At 49.2% G+C, this 17,922-nt stretch overlaps 7 protein-coding genes across 7 annotated transcripts; 4 read left to right on the forward strand and 3 right to left on the reverse strand.

Annotated features, from left to right (window-relative positions):
- Window positions 1-801: 801 nt before the first annotated feature.
- bgt1 (1,3-beta-glucanosyltransferase Bgt1) lies at window positions 802-1,932 on the reverse strand (the record flags this gene model as incomplete). The annotated part of the gene is made up of 4 exons (XM_041705610.1): window positions 802-1,037; window positions 1,108-1,268; window positions 1,330-1,587; window positions 1,676-1,932. The coding sequence occupies 4 exons, from the start codon at window positions 1,930-1,932 to the stop codon at window positions 802-804; spliced, it is 912 nt and encodes a 303-aa protein (XP_041558078.1).
- Window positions 1,933-2,742: 810 nt separating this feature from the next.
- APUU_50596A (uncharacterized protein) lies at window positions 2,743-3,218 on the reverse strand (the record flags this gene model as incomplete). The annotated part of the gene is made up of 2 exons (XM_041705611.1): window positions 2,743-2,952; window positions 3,015-3,218. The coding sequence occupies 2 exons, from the start codon at window positions 3,216-3,218 to the stop codon at window positions 2,743-2,745; spliced, it is 414 nt and encodes a 137-aa protein (XP_041558079.1).
- Window positions 3,219-4,277: 1,059 nt separating this feature from the next.
- On the forward strand, window positions 4,278-5,173 carry EMP24 (emp24/gp25L/p24 family protein; the record flags this gene model as incomplete). The annotated part of the gene is made up of 4 exons (XM_041705612.1): window positions 4,278-4,472; window positions 4,622-4,829; window positions 4,906-5,093; window positions 5,156-5,173. The coding sequence occupies 4 exons, from the start codon at window positions 4,278-4,280 to the stop codon at window positions 5,171-5,173; spliced, it is 609 nt and encodes a 202-aa protein (XP_041558080.1).
- Window positions 5,174-6,573: 1,400 nt separating this feature from the next.
- TAE1 (N-terminal protein methyltransferase) lies at window positions 6,574-7,302 on the forward strand (the record flags this gene model as incomplete). The annotated part of the gene is made up of 1 exon (XM_041705613.1): window positions 6,574-7,302. The coding sequence occupies one exon, from the start codon at window positions 6,574-6,576 to the stop codon at window positions 7,300-7,302; it is 729 nt and encodes a 242-aa protein (XP_041558081.1).
- Window positions 7,303-7,970: 668 nt separating this feature from the next.
- Window positions 7,971-8,870, reverse strand: APUU_50599A (DUF3237 domain-containing protein; the record flags this gene model as incomplete). The annotated part of the gene is made up of 8 exons (XM_041705614.1): window positions 7,971-8,093; window positions 8,145-8,164; window positions 8,224-8,326; window positions 8,379-8,394; window positions 8,453-8,592; window positions 8,652-8,686; window positions 8,746-8,773; window positions 8,829-8,870. The coding sequence occupies 8 exons, from the start codon at window positions 8,868-8,870 to the stop codon at window positions 7,971-7,973; spliced, it is 507 nt and encodes a 168-aa protein (XP_041558082.1).
- Window positions 8,871-10,724: 1,854 nt separating this feature from the next.
- On the forward strand, window positions 10,725-12,744 carry PPN1 (endopolyphosphatase; the record flags this gene model as incomplete). Its single annotated transcript, XM_041705615.1, has 2 exons — window positions 10,725-10,893; window positions 10,946-12,744. 2 exons carry the CDS (start codon window positions 10,725-10,727, stop codon window positions 12,742-12,744), a joined length of 1,968 nt encoding a protein of 655 aa, XP_041558083.1.
- A 2,725-nt stretch (window positions 12,745-15,469) lies between these two features.
- On the forward strand, window positions 15,470-16,717 carry erg27 (the record flags this gene model as incomplete). Its single annotated transcript, XM_041705616.1, has 1 exon — window positions 15,470-16,717. One exon carries the CDS (start codon window positions 15,470-15,472, stop codon window positions 16,715-16,717), a length of 1,248 nt encoding a protein of 415 aa, XP_041558084.1.
- Window positions 16,718-17,922: the final 1,205 nt, after the last annotated feature.

A 17,922-nucleotide genomic window follows, 5' to 3' on the forward strand; every position in this document is an offset into this window, starting at 1 on the left:
TAGCCCAAAGCTACTCCGTACTCAGAACGCCTTAAGGCTTTATTCCCACTAGCAGCAACTGAACTCCGTCCTCTGGAGTCGACTGGCCAGTGACCGCGGATTCCGTTGAACCTCCGAAATTATTGAGACTGTTGGGTACCACACTACGACTGGATAAGTAACGAAAAGCCGGTTAATTGACGTACTTTTCGAGTCAAGTCTCTTGTGCCTTGTGCTGACTGACAACTCACCGCCATCTAACTACGTGACCGAGGCAAGGCGCGGTGTCCATTGTTTTCTGCCTCAGGATGATCATCGATCATCCGGTTGCTGACTGGTGCTGAGTCGCTGACGCCTAAGACAAAGCTTTGCAGAGCAGGGTCTGACCTTATGATTTCATAGAGAAAGAAAATCTTGACTTTGCACACATGGTTTCTCATTGGAATTAATATTATCCCTGGGAACCCCTGAATCGCGAAATGACGCTGTAGGTCGAACCCCATAAACAACTTCCCCAATGACGCGCCGCTGTGCTTGGTTCGTGTCTCCCACTCAGGGGTAAAAATGCGCTATGAACCACGGTTCCCGCCGAGCCGTTACCATACATTGAATAATACCGGTCGGAGGCACGACGCACGCTTCCACTAATCAGAAACTACAAGTTAATACCATGAATGATGTTATCATTTCTTCATGTTTATGCAGAAAAAATCAAACCAAATCTCCGTATTTATCGCGATATAATATGTTACACCGAATCAAACTATAGAAAGTCAAGGTATCGGACGTCTACCCCGATTCTTCTCAACTTGGAATACAACTCTAGTTGGGGCACGAAGTGTCGAACTTGGCCGTGCGCTTGTCAGTAAAGAGACCCCAGTGAGTCTCGTCCATAGGCTTGCCGTTGTCGCCAGTGCTGTCGGGCTTCCAGGTTTCGTCAAAGGCCTCGAAGTAAAAAACGTCAATGCCCCAGTTGAGCAAAGGGCAGACAGCATTCTTGTAGTACTTCTTAGCGTTTTCGGTGCTGGCCTTAGCCTTACCGTAGTCGGATCCGCCATCTACAGTATTATTAGTACTAGATCTAGCCTAGAAGCAAGACTGGATAAGATCGAAGGGGGGGGGGCATACCGGTAGGCCAGCCAGACTCGCCGTTACCAAATCGGATTTTATTAGCATTGTCACCAGCAACCTGTTCGATGCGGGCCTTGGCCTGGGCCATGTCATCGAAGTAGGTGGCAGTGGCGTTGGAGATATCCTGATCCTGCCAGTAGGCAAACCCGTTGGCCAGGCTGATTGGAATTAGCGAATGCGAATAGGGCGATAGATCAGACCGTCAATCGAATTGCTTACAAGTAGGTAACGCCGCCCTGGATAATGGGATCCGCAGTACCATCGGCATACTTGTTCCAGCTGTCCACCATGCCGACTTGGATGCCATCGAATTCCTTCTTAACCTGGTTGATACGCTTCAGGAGATCCTGGGCTTTCATGTCCCCACGGTAGAGGGCTTCGGAGCCAACAGTGATCGCGTGAATGACGTCCTCGTTGCCTTTAACTGACTTCTTCAGAGCATCAAAGTCCTGGTTGAAAGACTCCTCGGTGTCGGGCCTGGAATGCGGGGTATAGATGTTAGCTCTTATCGCATGATCCGAAAACAGAACACTAATTGAGGATGCAAGTATCAGGGAAACAGTACCAGACACCGAGCACGACCTTGAAGTTCTTGGCCTTGGCAGCTGGAACGATGTTCTTTGCTGTGTTGCAGTTGCTTGCCGAGTAGGTACGGACCAATGTTGTCAAATCCTTCAGCGCATCGAAGTCCTTCTTGTAGTCCTCAGTGGACTTGCAGCTTGCGTCGGGATTTTCGTTTCCGAGAGCAAGACCAAAGGTTCCCCGTGTAGCGACAGCGGGCATGGCTGCTGCCAGAAGAGTAATCAGACCGGCGACACGCATTTTGGAGGTATCACGTCAAAAAAAATGGCGGCTCGTTTGCGATATGTAAAAATAACGAGAGAGTCCAGTTGGAGCTCGATCTGGCTGGACAGGAGAGAAATCGGATTGACTCGCGCTGTTTATTGCCGGCGAAGAAGTGAGTGCTCAGCGATCTGTTCGGCTGAGCGACGGACGCAAATAAGGAGCGTAGTTTAAAGGAAATAAAAGAAAGGAATGACAGAATTCGAAAAAAGAGAGGAATGCCCAGGAGATAAACGTCCAGACAGACAATCGAAGTTGGATAAGGGAGATGGACGGTTGAACGCTGCTCGGTCCCTGTGAACTCTTGAAACAGACTATGCCCGATGAGGCGGATATTACTCGGGCACCACCACTCAAGGGTCTCGCAGCGGAGGCCTGGATCTCCACTACTTCCACCTTACTTGAACTCGTTAAATTTGCCCTCCGATCCTCTCGCCCTGCTCTATTCTTGGGTCTCGCTCATCTGTGTAGACGGTCTGGACTTGACAATCTTCGTCTACAATAAGTTCTTGCAGCTCTCCTTATTCCTTAATAGCCCGCAATTCCTCCTTATTTTCGGAATTAAGGGGCCAGACCATCAGTGTCCGTGGCACAGCACAGACTCGCAACTCCTTGCAGGAGAATTAAAACGGACAAAGCACAACTAACTTCTACGTACTCCGTATACACTGGATGATCGAGGCAAACCGACAGTGTTCCATTCCAATAAACTATCTTATTCTGAGCCCTACAGAACGGCGACAGAACGGCGACAGAACGGCATGCGTTCGATATCCCTATTCTCTGCCCCTAGTCATCGATAACCGACTTTGCTTGACCCGGAGTGATGTCTCGGCCAGTCTTCTCGTTAAATCGACTACTTATGGTCTTCCAGCGGTCCTTTTTCCAATCCGCGGCGATTTGATGGAGGAGGAGCACCTCATCAAGGGTGAATTCGTTGTCGATATAGTAAATCCTCTTCGTCTTGGGCCGCCTAGAGAGGCTGTCGTCCTCCTCCATCTGTCAAAGTCAATGGGTCTTCAGCCATGAAGCAGATATCGGAGCTTCGTGTATTGACTCACATCTTCGTCTTCGTCTTCATCTTCATCAGTTGATGAGCTGAATGACACATGGCGCTCTTTGTCGTATTCCTCATCAAAGTACCAGTCACCGTCCACCTCATCCAAACCGTACACTTTGCGGACTTCGCGGGCTTTGTGCTTATCGTCTTGGATATCGATCCAGCGCTTCTTGAGTTCCGCGATTGGTCTCTCGTCCATTACCATTGAGATTCGCTTCCATGATACCTTGGATATCTTCAGTTCTCGAAGAACTCTGTCGTCTTCAATGGACCATTGAATGGTGTCTTTCGAGTGTCAGGATGGATACAGTAGCTTTAACATGGCTTCGGGTGACCTACGGGTTCGCGAATTTGCTTGTCCACGCCTCGATCTTGCTCTTGCTCTCGGAATATCCTAAACCGATAGGTAAATGAAGTGCACTGTAGCTAGCGCACCTGCTCTGGGAACAAGGCAAAATAGTACCTGATAGAAATCGGCACTAACACTCCGAGTGTCATATCGAAGACTCGGTCTTCCTTCGCGGACACTGCCGGTCAGGAGCGACATGAAGGACACACGAAATGGCCTGCCATTTGATATGAGAACCGGCATCGTTTGTTGGGTATGACGAGTGCAGCTGTAAAACAGAGGTTTAAAGATGCTTCTCTGGGCCAGGGGTTAAGCCAAATCTCATGGAAATAAGTTGTCGACCGATGGGAAGGCACAGGCCATCGTTGTTTCCGACAATTGAGTGGGCGGCAACTTCACCGTATGTCTAACTAACAATGACTCGTCGCTGCTTAGGATGCCTGATACCTACCAGGCGGCTCCTGCATGGGCAGGCCAGAGTGCAATGGATATTATGATGGTTCCAATGGATTGGGTACTTCGTTATAGAATTCGGATTTTGTAGATCAGACGCGAGGCATCATTTGCCAGGAACCATTAAAACCAACAAGTTAAATTGATTCAAAAAAAAAAAGAAATCTATACATTTACATAAATTAGCAGTGCATCCCAACTTAATTTCTCCAGTGAATATCAAAATAGAGCAATAGAACCCCATCCATATGAATTGGCCGCTTGTCACGAGCAGCAATTGGCTGAAGTGGTCCGAGCGCCTCGAATTCCCAGAGTTAACCTGAGAGACCACCTTGCGCGTCACTCAATCACCACCACAAATCCATACACCCTCGACGCCGCGGCTTTCTAATCCTCCCGTCTTTAATCTCTCGTTTGCATATATTCTAGCGCCTCAAAAGAGCAAAATAAAATACGCCCGCCATGCGCTTTTCCGCAGCCTCCCTTCTCCTCGGACTGAGCTGGATCACTGCCGCCGCCGCACACAACATCCAGCTCCGCGCCCACTCACGAGAATGCTTCCACGAGACACTGCACAAGGATGATAAGATGACTGTTTCGTTCCAGGTCGGTGACCGGGAATTTGGAGGGAGCGGGAACCTCGAGATTGATTTCTGGGTATGTAGCCCCTCGCAGGTGAAATTGGTCGAGGTCGCCAAACAAGATGGCTCAAAATATCAATTTCTCTCGACTCATATTTACACACCTCCGAGCTCGATTCGGTTTACAGAAATAACTAATTTGTTGTGTTTTTTGCGGTATTGTAGGTCGAGGACCCCCAGAACAACCGTCAATACTTCAGACAAGCCGTCTCGACCGAAGACTACTCGTTCACCGCGCACTCGGACGGCAAACACCACTACTGCTTCAGCAACGAGGGCTGGGCCTCGAACTCGAAGGAAGTTTCGTTCAACGTGCACGGAATTGTCTACGTCCCGGAATCGGAAATGGCGCAGGATCCCCTGGAGACGGAAGGTAGGAGAAAACACCGGACCGAACATACGGGTACACAAGGACACCTGGCTGACGTGAAGTTTTCATTTGTTATTAGTCCGCCGACTTTTGGAAGCCCTGGCCCAGGTTAAGGACGAGCAGTCGTATATTGTTGTGCGCGAGAGGGTACACCGGAACACGGCCGAGAGCACGAATGCCCGAGTTAAGTGGTGGAGTATCTTCCAGCTTGCGGTGCTTATTGGCGAGGGTGTTTTCCAGGTTTGGTGGTTGAAGAGATTCTTTGAGGTGAGTTCCTGTAACGTTCGTTTTGATTGTGACATGCTGAATGCTGACGCCGGGCTTAACAGGTCAAGCGTGTTGTCTAAGTGTAGTCTACGTTTCATGAGCGAGAAGAGGGTCTATTATCTATTTACTAGTCCCATGCATGTTTTTGTTTGCCCTTGGAGGCTTTCAAATGGGAGTACGATAATTTGAACGATCTATATATTTTATCTTGGGAATTCTACTAGATTCATCCAGATACTTTATGACCCCGAAAACTCCAACTGTTCATACTAGGTATCAATGATTAGTCGCTTCACGAACACAACCTGCAGGATTATGCTGTTCTCTCAGTAGGGCCATGCATTCTCGAACGACTTGACCAACTTAAACAAACTTCCTATTTGCCAAAGCCCACGAAATAGGGCTTCCTGCGCCACTCGTTCTCCCTGATTTCCGTATTTCTTCCCTTCGCTCCCACCAAATAGACACGGCCATGGTAAACATCGTAAGAAGGACAATCGTCACTGCCACAATCCATACCTCCCGATGAAGTCGAAGTATATAATGTCCTTGACCCTTTGTCTTCAACTAAATTTGCAGGTGGATAGCCAGCAGCAACGACGGTTGCTATACGCATCGTGCGAGATTCTTGACGAGCTCCGTCTGCCAGCGAGGCCATGGTTCGTGTTTCGGCGAGGTTTGCCTGTGCTATTTGTGTCAGTTCCAGGACCTTGTTGTGGATTAGCTCTTGTCTGCAAAGCAGGAGGATGTCGTTGTACTAATTAATGGGCCGGAGATGAGAGTGGTTAGCTAGTGTGCAGTAATCCTTCAGGTATCAGCTCTATACACTTGGAAACAAAGGCTAGGGGACGAACATCATATAAGCTTGAATAGTATGTTGAACCTAGCTACTACACAGAGAACCGGGAGAGTTGAAGCGGGCTAAATGTCTTGAAGTCAAAGTCCCCAATCGAGGGATCCTGGGGCCAGAGAACCCGGAAACATTGACAATTGAATCAAATCTGGCACATACTTATATGAAGCAGAATTGACCGGGTGGGGCATAAGAGCTCCTAATAAGGCCATGGAGGCTTGTAAATAAGTACTCGGTGAAGAACATCCAAACACGTTGTATGTCTCAAAGTCTAACATTCTTCAAGAACAGCAAGGCCATGATGCTGAAGCCGAGAAGTTAGTCGATTTTACATATACTAATCCAATAAAAAATAGTCTCTTGTTCTTAATCGAGAATATGTACTGTCCACAGTAGATGTTGTAGAGCTCATGGCCATAAGGTAGCCTCTAATTAGGGCTTTCCTTTCGCAGTCACCTGATGACTAATAGTACATTTCCTAATTTGGACTAAGGGCATCCATTACCGTAACTGGTTAGCAGAGTGACCTCACTTCAACACAGAAAACATTTTCCAAAATCCATACTTTGATGTTGATAATTCATGTTTTTACTTTGAAACATTGTACCTCTGAACGAACCTCTAACCATGTCGTCCGAACAGCCAAACAAGGATGGAGACCGAGTCGACATGAACATTAACCCCTCGGCCTCAATCGACTACTGGAATAGCATCCCCGCAACAGCAGGCGGCATGCTCGGAATGCTAGGTGCATATCCCTGGTACTCTCGCATCGACCTCAGAGGATCAAAGACCTTCCTAGGGAAAGTCCGGCGGCTGATACCCGGATGCCCGACCGAAGGAAAGCTCAACCAAGCCGCCGACTGTGGGGCTGGAGTTGGACGAGTAACAGAGGGCTTTCTTAGCCAGGTCTGCGATGTGGTTGATGCTGTTGAGCCTGTGGCGAAATTCACGCAGGTTATAAACGAGAGTCCTCTCAAAAGCTCTAATGTGGTTGGGGATGTTTACACGATTGGCCTTCAGGATTGGAATCCGGACAAGAAGTATGATTTGATATGGATCCAGTTCTGCATCGGACATTTGAATGATCACCAATTGGTGGAAATTATCAAGCGATGCTGTGCTGCATTGACGGAAACTGGGGTTATTGTGCTGAAGGAGAATATGTCGACTGACTCGCAAGGGCATGATATGTATGACGATGAGGACAGCAGTGTGACGCGGACAGACGCCAAGTTCCGGTCCCTTTTTGAAGACGCGGGAATGAGGGTCATCACATCGGAGATTCAAACGGGGTTCCCGAAGAATTTCAAGCTTTTGCCGGTTCGGTTTTATGCGCTGCGGCCGAAGACTTAGGGCTTCGATGGCCTGACAATATCCACCAACATCTTAATATTACGGGGCACCACATCGCCTCACTACTCAGATCGCTTGCGATATGACCGGCTATCAAGGAATATATACCACGCCCTATTGTCACTTAGGACGGGGGTTATGCTGCGCTACTATTCACGGTCTATCACCAACAGACAACACTGCGGTAGTTGACTCCCTCGACCCCCTCGATTCGGATGATGTCGCACTGTGTACCGCGGAAAGTACACGCTGGAGGGAAGCGGTGTGAAGCTTGAGGACTGCCATGATCATTTTGATTAGGGGCGCTCTGTGCTCACACCGCTAAGGAGGGTGTTACTAGAACCTACGAGGTGGTAGGAGATGCCGTTTGGTTGGCTTACACCTTAGATGGAATCGACCCAAAAAAGAAAATGCGGATGGAGGGCAACGTGCCACTTTACCATTGATGTTTAATGTCGGGGTGAAGGACTAGGGCTAGGTATGACTTAGTCGTACGCCTTTCTGGTTCATACCATGTTCATCACCCTAGCAATAAAAAGTAAGGGCTCGTATATTGGATGGTTTCGAACTACGAGAGTGATGCTGTCGAGGAAGACCTTCGTTTCATAAGAATTGATACATTCACGGCAATTACTACTTCTTGGTATACTGCAAGGTCATTCCATCCTTTACGCATGCACAACCTGGCCAACTCTGTACTCAACACTAAGCGGCTTATCTTTCTCAGCGACGAATCGGCCTTTCCCAACGAAGACACGGTTCTCGAGATCCTTGTAGCGTTCATGTCCGGTCTGCCGGGTATAGTTAGCATGCTAGTTAGTTCTACCCTTTTGGGATCTTACCTCGAACGTAACGTGGGTGACTAGGAGGTTCCAACTATCAGCTTCAGTGTTCCCAAGAATAGTACTTGAGTATACTCACAAGAGTTGCCGAAAGGCGTCGCCCCTTCTGTAGTTTTACCAGTGAGAATGTTAGACTCGGCATCGCCCACTGTGACGACACCAGTGTAGTTAACGTAGATGAGCTGTTCGCAGCGATTAGCTTAGATCCTTGATAATGCATCAATCTGAACATACAGCGCCATCCTGGGTCCTACGATAAGAAATATTAGCACACGCAGCTACACGTTAATCCCTAGCAAGGGGCATACTTGATAGTCCCGTGAGCGTCCAGGCGCAGACGCGAACCATCTGGGTCGGCGTGAATGTAGTCATTACCGACGCCGACGATTTCGGCATCGATGGAAGGGGAGAAGCCTTCGGCCGACTTGAAAGTGCCGCTAGAGAAGGGCTGTATGGCGTGATTAGATTTGACCTTTGATGCCCTCGAAGTTGGTTGAAGATGCTCACAATAACCTGTAAGGTTGCTCCTCGAGAAGCGCTGCCTGTTTTGAAGCGTTAATCACTGTCCCTATGTTATACAAGTGGTCTTGCAGCTGCTAACCGACTGCAAGCGCAGGGTCAAGCGCGATCTGTATGGGATTGATTATTAGTAGGGCCCTTGAAGAGTGCTGAATAGCTACGTGCCTTAATTGTGAAAGCGGGCTGGATACTGGGGAATTCAGACATGATGAATGAGCTTGGTACTTGGAGATTGAAGGGATAATGACAATAGATTGACAGTTGAAGAGCATTCAAGGAGGGGAAGCTCGGGAATAAATAGCCCCGCACGATGAGGGGCTGTCATGATGTGATCCGCAAATACCGCTGGATAGAGCTGAGACTTCCACGGTACTTCTTGTCCACAATCATATTGTGCCTGGATTTGTTCGGGGCGCCTTGGTTATTCTATTTCCGTTGCAGTAAAGACTGTCTCCGTCGGTTACCATATCGGCTCTTCTCCAGCCTGTCAGCGAAGGACGAGTGTCTATCTCCGGCTTCCTTATTGAAGGCCACGCATGACATTACCTAGCTCTTGTGTCATCGATAAGTCCGTAGCTGGACTTGACAAGATGACATGGGTGCCTCATCTATCCCAAATTTCACCTAAATGGACATTTTATAGACATGGTTGAGCGGGACGATTCGGGCCAGCTATGTGTACTTGGCTTCGTCGCCATAGTTGCAGACTATCAAGATCTGATAGGGTTTCAACATCGACGACAGAGCTGAAGTTCCTGTTTCGGGCCTCAGCGTCCCATTCGCGGACTGAATAGTGATCCGCTGAGAGCTGGGAAGGTTCGGTCCTCCCGGGACTCTCAGGTATCGTCTCCTAAGGAGGTTTTATAACTATTGCCGGTGTACAATTCGAAGCCTTTGCTACGAGGCCAGAAACACGCTTAAATCGGGATGGGTGATCTCAAACTATCAATAACCTACACCGCAACAAGAATCCAATAGTTCATGGTAGATAGAGATACGCATCTCCGGTAAATCGGCCGGGGGAGAATACGGTAAGAACCTCATTGACGAACGATATAGATCGGGCGGAATCGCCATCCTGACGCAACCGTGAGGATAGGTAGGGCTCGTGTTCTCCTTGCCGGCAAGGGTAGCACTGGGTAAAAAAAAAACTTCATCCTGTCACCAAGCCAATGAGGTAATGAATGGGAAATCCCTGGGCACATGTCGTGCTGGCGAATATATTTCGGATCCTAGGAACGATATTCGGGACCGAATAAAGTACCTTACTCTCGCTCCAGAACTATTCACGAATCACCGCTTACCAGACCACAGGGCGATCTTCCACAAAATAGGGCGCCCTGGCAAATGGGGCATGTATTCTAAAGACGGTTGATATGGGGGCTCCTGAAATTGAGTCCTCTTGTTTCTTGTATTTGGTTGGCTCTTTGCGATACAGGCGATCTCAGCGGTCTCCAGGGGCTGTTATTCAAGACACAAATTAACCCTTGCGTCGGATCAGGCAGATCAGCCATAACGACATGAAACCAAGCCCCGAATTCGCCGTGTCTCAAAAACCCAAGACCGTTGAGTGGCACATGGGCTTCGCACAAGGTCCTCCGGACCAGCCTCTTTCTGACCAACGAGCAATCAGCAGACCCTCAGTCGGGCGAACCAGTCCACAGAACCGCGCACGTGGTGCCAGCGAAGGAAGGGACAGGTTGTTGGCGACGTTGGGAGGTCTTCAAGCTGGAGAATAATAACGGTCACGACAGAAGCAGTATTGCCTCGTCTGATCAGACGAGGGTCAAAACGACACTCGATGTCAGGTATATAACGGAATAAACTCCCTGGTGTGGTGGTGCCGAAAGTCGAGACTTGAGACGGACGCTTATCCTAATCGGGACTGCTACCAGTGACGTAGCTCCGTCCTCACCCTTATTTTTTTTCTGCCGCGCGTGTCTTTGTCCCACGTTCTGGCTGCCTAAGCTACCGAGCCGACCCTATGCATGCTGATGATCGATCGCTCTTGACTTCTACCTCTTTTGCCCGCGGAGACGGTGCTTCTCCATCGACAAAGCGATGCCAAGGATTTCACCGCGCCTTCTCCCGGTCCTCTACGGCCTGGGTCTTGCTGCCTGCGCATCTGCCGTACCTATCATAGAACAGCAGGTTCTGGGTAACGTTGACGCCCAGGTAGACAAGACAGAACCGTCGGGGCAGCTCTCCGGACGATTTCTTCATATAACAGGTATGTCCGCGAATTCCGCATCATCAAGGCAGCGTCGGCTAACCACGCCCAGATCTCCATTTAGATACCCACTACAAATCAGGAACAACGGACGAGCGAACATGTCATTGGGGTAAAGGATCAGCGGGCGCCTTGGGCTCAGAGGGAACCGAATGCGACTCACCGCTAGCCCTCATCGACGAAACATTCCGATGGATTGATGAGAATCTCAAAGGCAAGATCGACTTTGTACTCTGGACAGGAGATTCGGCGCGGCATGACAACGACGAGAAAATCCCTCGGACTGCGGACGAAATAATAGAACTGAATGAGCTCCTGGCGAACAGATTCATCGACCTCTTCGAGGACTCGGGCACCGTTCGCGGCCTTTCAATCCCGATCATCCCTACCATTGGCAACAATGATATCATGCCGCATAACATTTTCAAGGAAGGTCCGAACCGGTGGACGAGGAGATTTACCGAAATTTGGTCCAAGTTTATTCCCGAGCATCAACGGCACAGTTTTGAGGAAGGCGGGTGGTTCTCGGCGGAGTTGATCCCAAACAAGCTTGCCGCGATTAGCTTGAACACGATGTACTTCTACGAATCAAACTCGGCAGTCGATGGCTGTGCGGCGAAATCGGAGCCGGGGTACGAACATATGGAATGGCTACGTGTGCAGCTTGAGATCCTGCGGGACCGCAAGATGAAAGCTATACTTATCGGACATGTGCCGCCTGCAAGAACCGATACCAAGAGAAGTTGGGATGAGAGCTGCTGGCAGAAATACGCACTGTTTGTAAATCGATTCCGGGATGTTGTCGTCGGCAGCGTCTATGGCCACATGAACATCGACCACTTTATGCTGCAAGATAGCCGGGATCTGGACATCCTAGCGGCGAGCGAAGAGACACCGAGCGACCCCAGCCTCATAGTGCAGTCCCGCGGAAGTTATCTTTCTAGTCTGAGAGAAGATTGGGCTGATATGCCGTCCCCACCAGCTAGCAAAACCTTTGACTTTTCCGATGGCTCGCTTGATGCTCCGAGTGAGATATTAGGAAAGAAGGAGCGACGATTCCTGAAGAAGATAGGCGGTCCATTTGCTGAACGATATAGTGTCTCGCTGGTGTCTCCTAGTGTGGTACCCAACTATTTCCCAACCCTCAGGGTGGTCGAGTACAACACCACGGGCTTGGAGGGCGCCACAATATGGGCGGACGTACCGTATAAAAACGACTCATTCGAGTCCTTTGTGTTAGAGGCAACCGAGGATGGTGCGCCAGATGACATCGACGAACAAAGAAAGAAAAAGAAACACAAAAAGAACAAGAAAAACAAGAAGAAGCCGAACTTCAAGGTCCCCAATGAGCCCTCGGAAACTACCCCGCCCGGGCCTGCATACTCGAACCAGGCACTATCATGGCTAAGCTACGCTCAGTACTATGCCAACCTCACGGAAATCTATGGCAGGAAGGCACAGGGGCCCCAAGATATCTCTGAAAACAACCAAAGCACAACCGATGGCTTGGACTTGTATAAGGTCGAATACGACACGAGAGAAGATGAGGTGTACAAGATGGAAGACCTCACAGTACGCAGCTACTTCCAGCTTGCCAAACGCATTGCAAGCAAGAATCCCCGTAAGGCGGACACAGCGCTAGCTACCGACCTGAATTCGGAGACAGACACATCTGACGCAGAAAACGATTCTGAGTCAGAGACAACCAATGGCAAGAAAAAGAAAAAGAACAACAATAAGAAGCATAAGAAGAATAAGAAGCACCGCAAGAACCGGGTTTGGTGGACGTTCTTGGATAGAGCATTTGTTGGTTTGTTGGGCGGCGACGAGCTTGATGACATTGAGGCATAAATTTGCGTTTCTTATCTTACTTTTGCATTATTCCCCCGCCTCTTTGGCTTCTTTTTACGAGCGATTACGGATATGCTTTTCTTTTCTAACGTTGGGTGGAGGCTATACTTAGTGTGTTTTAATAATATATGAATAGCTGCGCGTTTTATAGGCCACTGAGTGGTGTTGTATATATACACATAGCTGCTATGTGATGAGATTTTCTTCGTTGCTTATTAGGTAGTATTATCAAAAATATTACTTAACTACATAACAACAGGCATATACACCGTAGTAAGGCAAGTGGTAATAGGTACTTTTTGAGGGAAGAGCGAGGGGCCATGATATTCTACCTGTTTACTAGAACTTTATCAAGAACCATCCATTACCAACCAAGCATCTATTAGTGAAGACCTTCAATATCAATATTCGATGAAGAACTATCCGTAACTCTTTTCTTTAGCTCTTCTTCAAAAGTACCTTGGTAAGTATCAGACTCAACGAACAGCAGTTTCCTTCTAGTTTTGATTGGCTACAACGGGCAACTAAGTTATGGAAAGCACCCGGGAGCCTAAGGCATCCAGCGATGGTTCCCGCGGCGTTCCATGGTTAGAGTGTGGATGGCACGTTTAACTTGACCTTACTGTTAGCGATCACTATACCTGGACTACTATTTCGGGCACAGTCGTGCTGCTGTGGCAATTTCGCGTGTCAATTGGGGTCATGAACAGCACATCGCACGTTCGGACCTTGGCCTGGAGGACTCGTGTTCGAGTCAGTTCGTCATTGCATCGGAAAAAAGAGCCATATTGGCTGCGGCAGCCAGGGTTGCTAAAATTAGCCTGAAAAGGCCGGCGCAACGAACAAATTAACACTTAACAGACATTATTATCGATTGTTCGCGATGCTGAGCCTCTTGAGCTTTGTAGTTGGGCTAAAACTGTACTCCGCATTGGCGGTCAAGCAGGCTGCCTCGAGACGGGAAATAACGTGAGGTCTTGTTGGACTTGGGAGCCGACCAGCCTCCCGGGAATCATGGCATTCGTCAGGTAGATCTCGCGAGATTCTGATTTGCTGTTTATCCCCGGTGCCACGCTGGCAATGGGCCTCTGCCAACTGTCAGTCCCGAAGTTTAGAACTCTCGCTAAAGGCCCCAGCAAGCACAGAAGTTAGTTCCATCTCCAAGTATGGAGGAACGACGGTCAGCCACACGTTATAACGCAGGAGCATTTTGGCTCCAGATTTCCCTGATGGGGTTGTTAATCTTGAGCCGGACAGAGCGGTGATCCACAAATGGCGTCTGAGTGGGATGTTAGCTCTGCAAGGACTCGCACAAACTGCAGTTGGGCTCTGACACGTATCGAGCTAGAGAGTTGATGCGTTGTCCGTCGCTGTCCCGTCCCATCGCCATCGCCATCTCCATCATGGCCGAGGGGTTACCACTGCAGATTAATTGCAATGTGACGATGGACTTCTATGACGCTCTAATTGTGCTCGATCACTAGCAAACGTCTACAATGCTGGACTCACAGTTGACAACAGGAATGAATGAATTCAACGTCACCGCATAATTGATTGCACCCAATCTGCCTCAAACTAGCCAAGTGTTTCCCTCGGAGCACTCGCCTTTTCCCTTGCTCTGTGATTATTTTTTCTTTTGCGCCTTGAGCACCAACCGCGATATCCACTTTTCACCGATTGTAGTTGTGGCTGATATTCTTTCTCGCAACCCAACTAACTGCTGTCGCTGAACCGTGTCTTTCATCCCGACAATAATAGCCCTCCTAACCTTGCTGCCATTGCCAGGTAGCAATTGTCGTCAATTGCCAGCTCATTGCTGGCAAAGAAGCACAGGCGACTCTTTTCCGCCTCGCCGCCTTCAAGTCGCACACAATGAATCAACGCTGTCTCCAATCTCTGAATCGCAAGCTCGCTGTCCTTGACCTGGGTTCTGTATACTGCTCGCCCTTGCCGCGTCTGCGCTCCTAGCTTTCCATACTCTTTTCATACCACACTTTACGTATCGTGGCTGCCAGTGCGAGTCGATCCCCCTCGAGTACGTCCAAAGCGATCTTCGAGGCGCAAGTTGCACCCAGCCGAGATCGCTGGAGGAACACTGACCGGACTGTGCACTGAGACAACTTCACTTTTCTTTCATTCCTTTTTCTCTAACCTGTGAATTTTTCCACTCTCGCATTATTTATTTGCCTTTCTATCCCCAGAGTCCGCACTGTACAGAATTATTTTAGTCGCGACAGTTCATTGGGAGGCTCAATTGCTTTGGTACCTATACTTGTAACATATCCTCTTCGCTTTGGAAGCTCTGGTAGGTTTTTGTTTTTTACTTCGACAGTCTATCCCCCACCGTTGCTTGTGAAACCGCGATTTGCTTCAGAATTGAGAGAGTCAAAGGCAGGCGCCCGCAGTATGCAGAACTGATCCCTCATCTGCACGGAATATCAACCCCTGATTGCAAGCATAGACGAATCAAGTCCCAACCCACCGGTTCCTAAGCGCTGGATGAGCATGAAAAGTCATATGGTTTAGAACCAGACTGCTCTTGATTATTGATTGTTTGTGCGCGCTTCGAGGTAAGATCATTTGTGTTTTTGGCGCTCGGTCTTCGACCCATGTCGCTTGCCAATGGCCCTGGAGAGCGCGTTGGACGTGTCTCTGTCTTGCTCAGAACATTTATACTCTGATTCCCCGCGAGTTGGCAAATTCCTCCGCTCCCCAGGCTCCGACCATGCTTGCGATGTCAATTCCGAATGCTTTTGCTCCTTGCCTACCTACCACGATGTCTCAATTGACGACCAGCCAGGCTAATGATCCTGAAGATTGCATTTCTGTTATAGATCGCGAGTCACTGTTCTTTTGGATGGCTTCAGCCGAGGTAGACCAAAAGGCCTTGGGCAACTTTGCCGCCGTGATGGGCCTGGAAAGCCCATTCTTATCGGCTATGTTGTATAAGATACTGGGCTTGTCGGTTATGCTCTCAAACAAACTGCTTCGCGCACGGCGACGACGGCGACTGGACCCTACTCGCGAAACAAAGTCCCTCCAGCTGTACTACCACATCGTATGGCTTTCGCGCGAAGGTCTTTTGATTCTCGAAGAATTCGTCCTTCCCATGGTGGAAGGTTTCGTGGAGCTGAAGATCCTAGCTTATAAACTCAGAGCCTCATTCTACCATATATTCGTCCTATTCCATAACAAACCCGCCGTCCACTCACCAGGAATCGGCAGCCTCTCCAGCAACGGGACTATCTCCAACGAGGCATCAGAACCTGAACCATCACCGCGAGATCCGAATTCACGATTATCATTCAGCGCAAAGCAACCCGAAGTTATATCCGTTCCCAGCCAGCGCCCAGACGCCTTCGACATATCGCAGCGCACCTTGAAAGTGCCGCAGGTGCCCCCTGGCCTCGCGCCTGTCCAGGCACCTCGACCAATCTCCTCATTCCTTCTACCTTCCCTCGACTATACACCTACCGCAACCGCCTGCTTTAACCATGCCGCCCTCCTAGCCGAACGGTTCCTCCCCGGCTCACACCCCTTACGCCTATCCATAAAGCTCGAATACGCCGCATACATATATGACTGTCTCCACGACGCCAATGCGAGCCGCAAACTCGCAAAACAAGCCATTGCCGATGTTTACAATGCGCGAGAAGGCATGGACGATGAAAGTTTCGAAGATGCAGCCGAAATCGTCGGACTCTTGGGCAAAATGGTGAAGCGCAGCGCTAAAAAGAGTAGTAATGGAGGAAGCACAACTCGTAGTGTGACACCCAGAGCTGAAAGCTCGCGCAGCGAAGGGAACCGGACTCCAACGACTGCGAGGAAAACATCGCCGAGGACCGCGGCGACGACACCTATGCCCCCGTCTCCAAAAACGCCTAAGCCTACGACGATGAACGCCACTACAACCGTGAGGACTGGCCAATCGCCTGCTGCGGTGCCGAATCCGACTATGTTGAATCCGATCTGATACCCGACGTTGATGCTGATGCAGATGCCGATTGACGATTGATTATTTTATGTACATTTTAACGAGAAATGTTGCGACAGTTTTTGGTACCACAGGCCATCTTTCATTGCGCTGGTGTTTGGCTTTTTTTGGCTGCTCTTGTATTTTTCTTCATCCCTCTGGGTCTTTCCAGAACTATATCTATCTTGTTGGTTTTTCTTCGATTTTCTCTTCGATATTCCTGAGGTCCTCTGGTCGAGTTCTGTGTATATAACGGATGCAGGTTGGTCCTAGTTTTTATATTCATTTTTCAATTCACTGTATCTAGTCAATAGAAAGGTATTAGTTGTCTTAAAACCACCATCGTTTTTACAGTGGTATCTAGTACATGAAAACCGACTCCATTATTCAACTAGTTGCTGAGGAAAGAGTGCAGCCTCAGGCATTGAACGCAAGCGGCACAACGCAAAAGTCAAAAGTGAAACCTCAGGCAGCAACCCGGTACAGGAAACGATCCAGTCTGGGGAAAAAAAGAAGAATTCCAAACTGCAAGTGCTGATGTTTAACCAGCCTGCCAACCAATAACCCGGCTCGTAGCTTGGGGGACTCGTAATTCTCTTTCTTGGCTGCTGCAACGCCCTGCGGGCTTATCATCCGGTTGCAGCTCGAGTTACCTTGTCGCTGTCTTTTACGTCATCTCCACCCACGACTTCCACGCACGCAATCTCTGCAACGCCCCTCCATTGGAATACTGGGACCCGGGGGAAGCAGCAGGATAAGGACGTCAGTAAGGCTGTTGCCAGCGCGATAGGCAGCATCGATCAAGCCACTCATATTTTATCCTCCCTGCCCTGCATCTCCCACCCCTCAGTCCCACCACCTTAAACTGTATCTCCCTGTGGAATTGTTGCCCCGGGCGTGTATTGTTTTCCCAGTTGCGCTGCTCTTGCTTGTTCCTGCTTGCTTTTATGCTCACCGACCGAACCGAATGAGCGAGCGACTGACCGATCGATTTCAATTCCACCCGCACTATTGATTCGCCAATAAACCGGTTTCGGGCCCGGGAGACGAAGATCGAAGTCGGGATTAACTTGGACCATAATTACGGCAGACTCGGAAAAAAAAAACAAAAAAGGGGACCGACAGGGTTTGACAGTCGACATAAGGGTGCCAAAAAGCGGATATTACACCCCTCCCACCACTACTACCAGTTGACAGCAGCTCCT

Source organism: Aspergillus puulaauensis, chromosome 5 (genome assembly GCF_016861865.1).
Source record: "Aspergillus puulaauensis MK2 DNA, chromosome 5, nearly complete sequence".
Lineage (NCBI taxonomy): Eukaryota > Fungi > Ascomycota > Eurotiomycetes > Eurotiales > Aspergillaceae > Aspergillus > Aspergillus puulaauensis.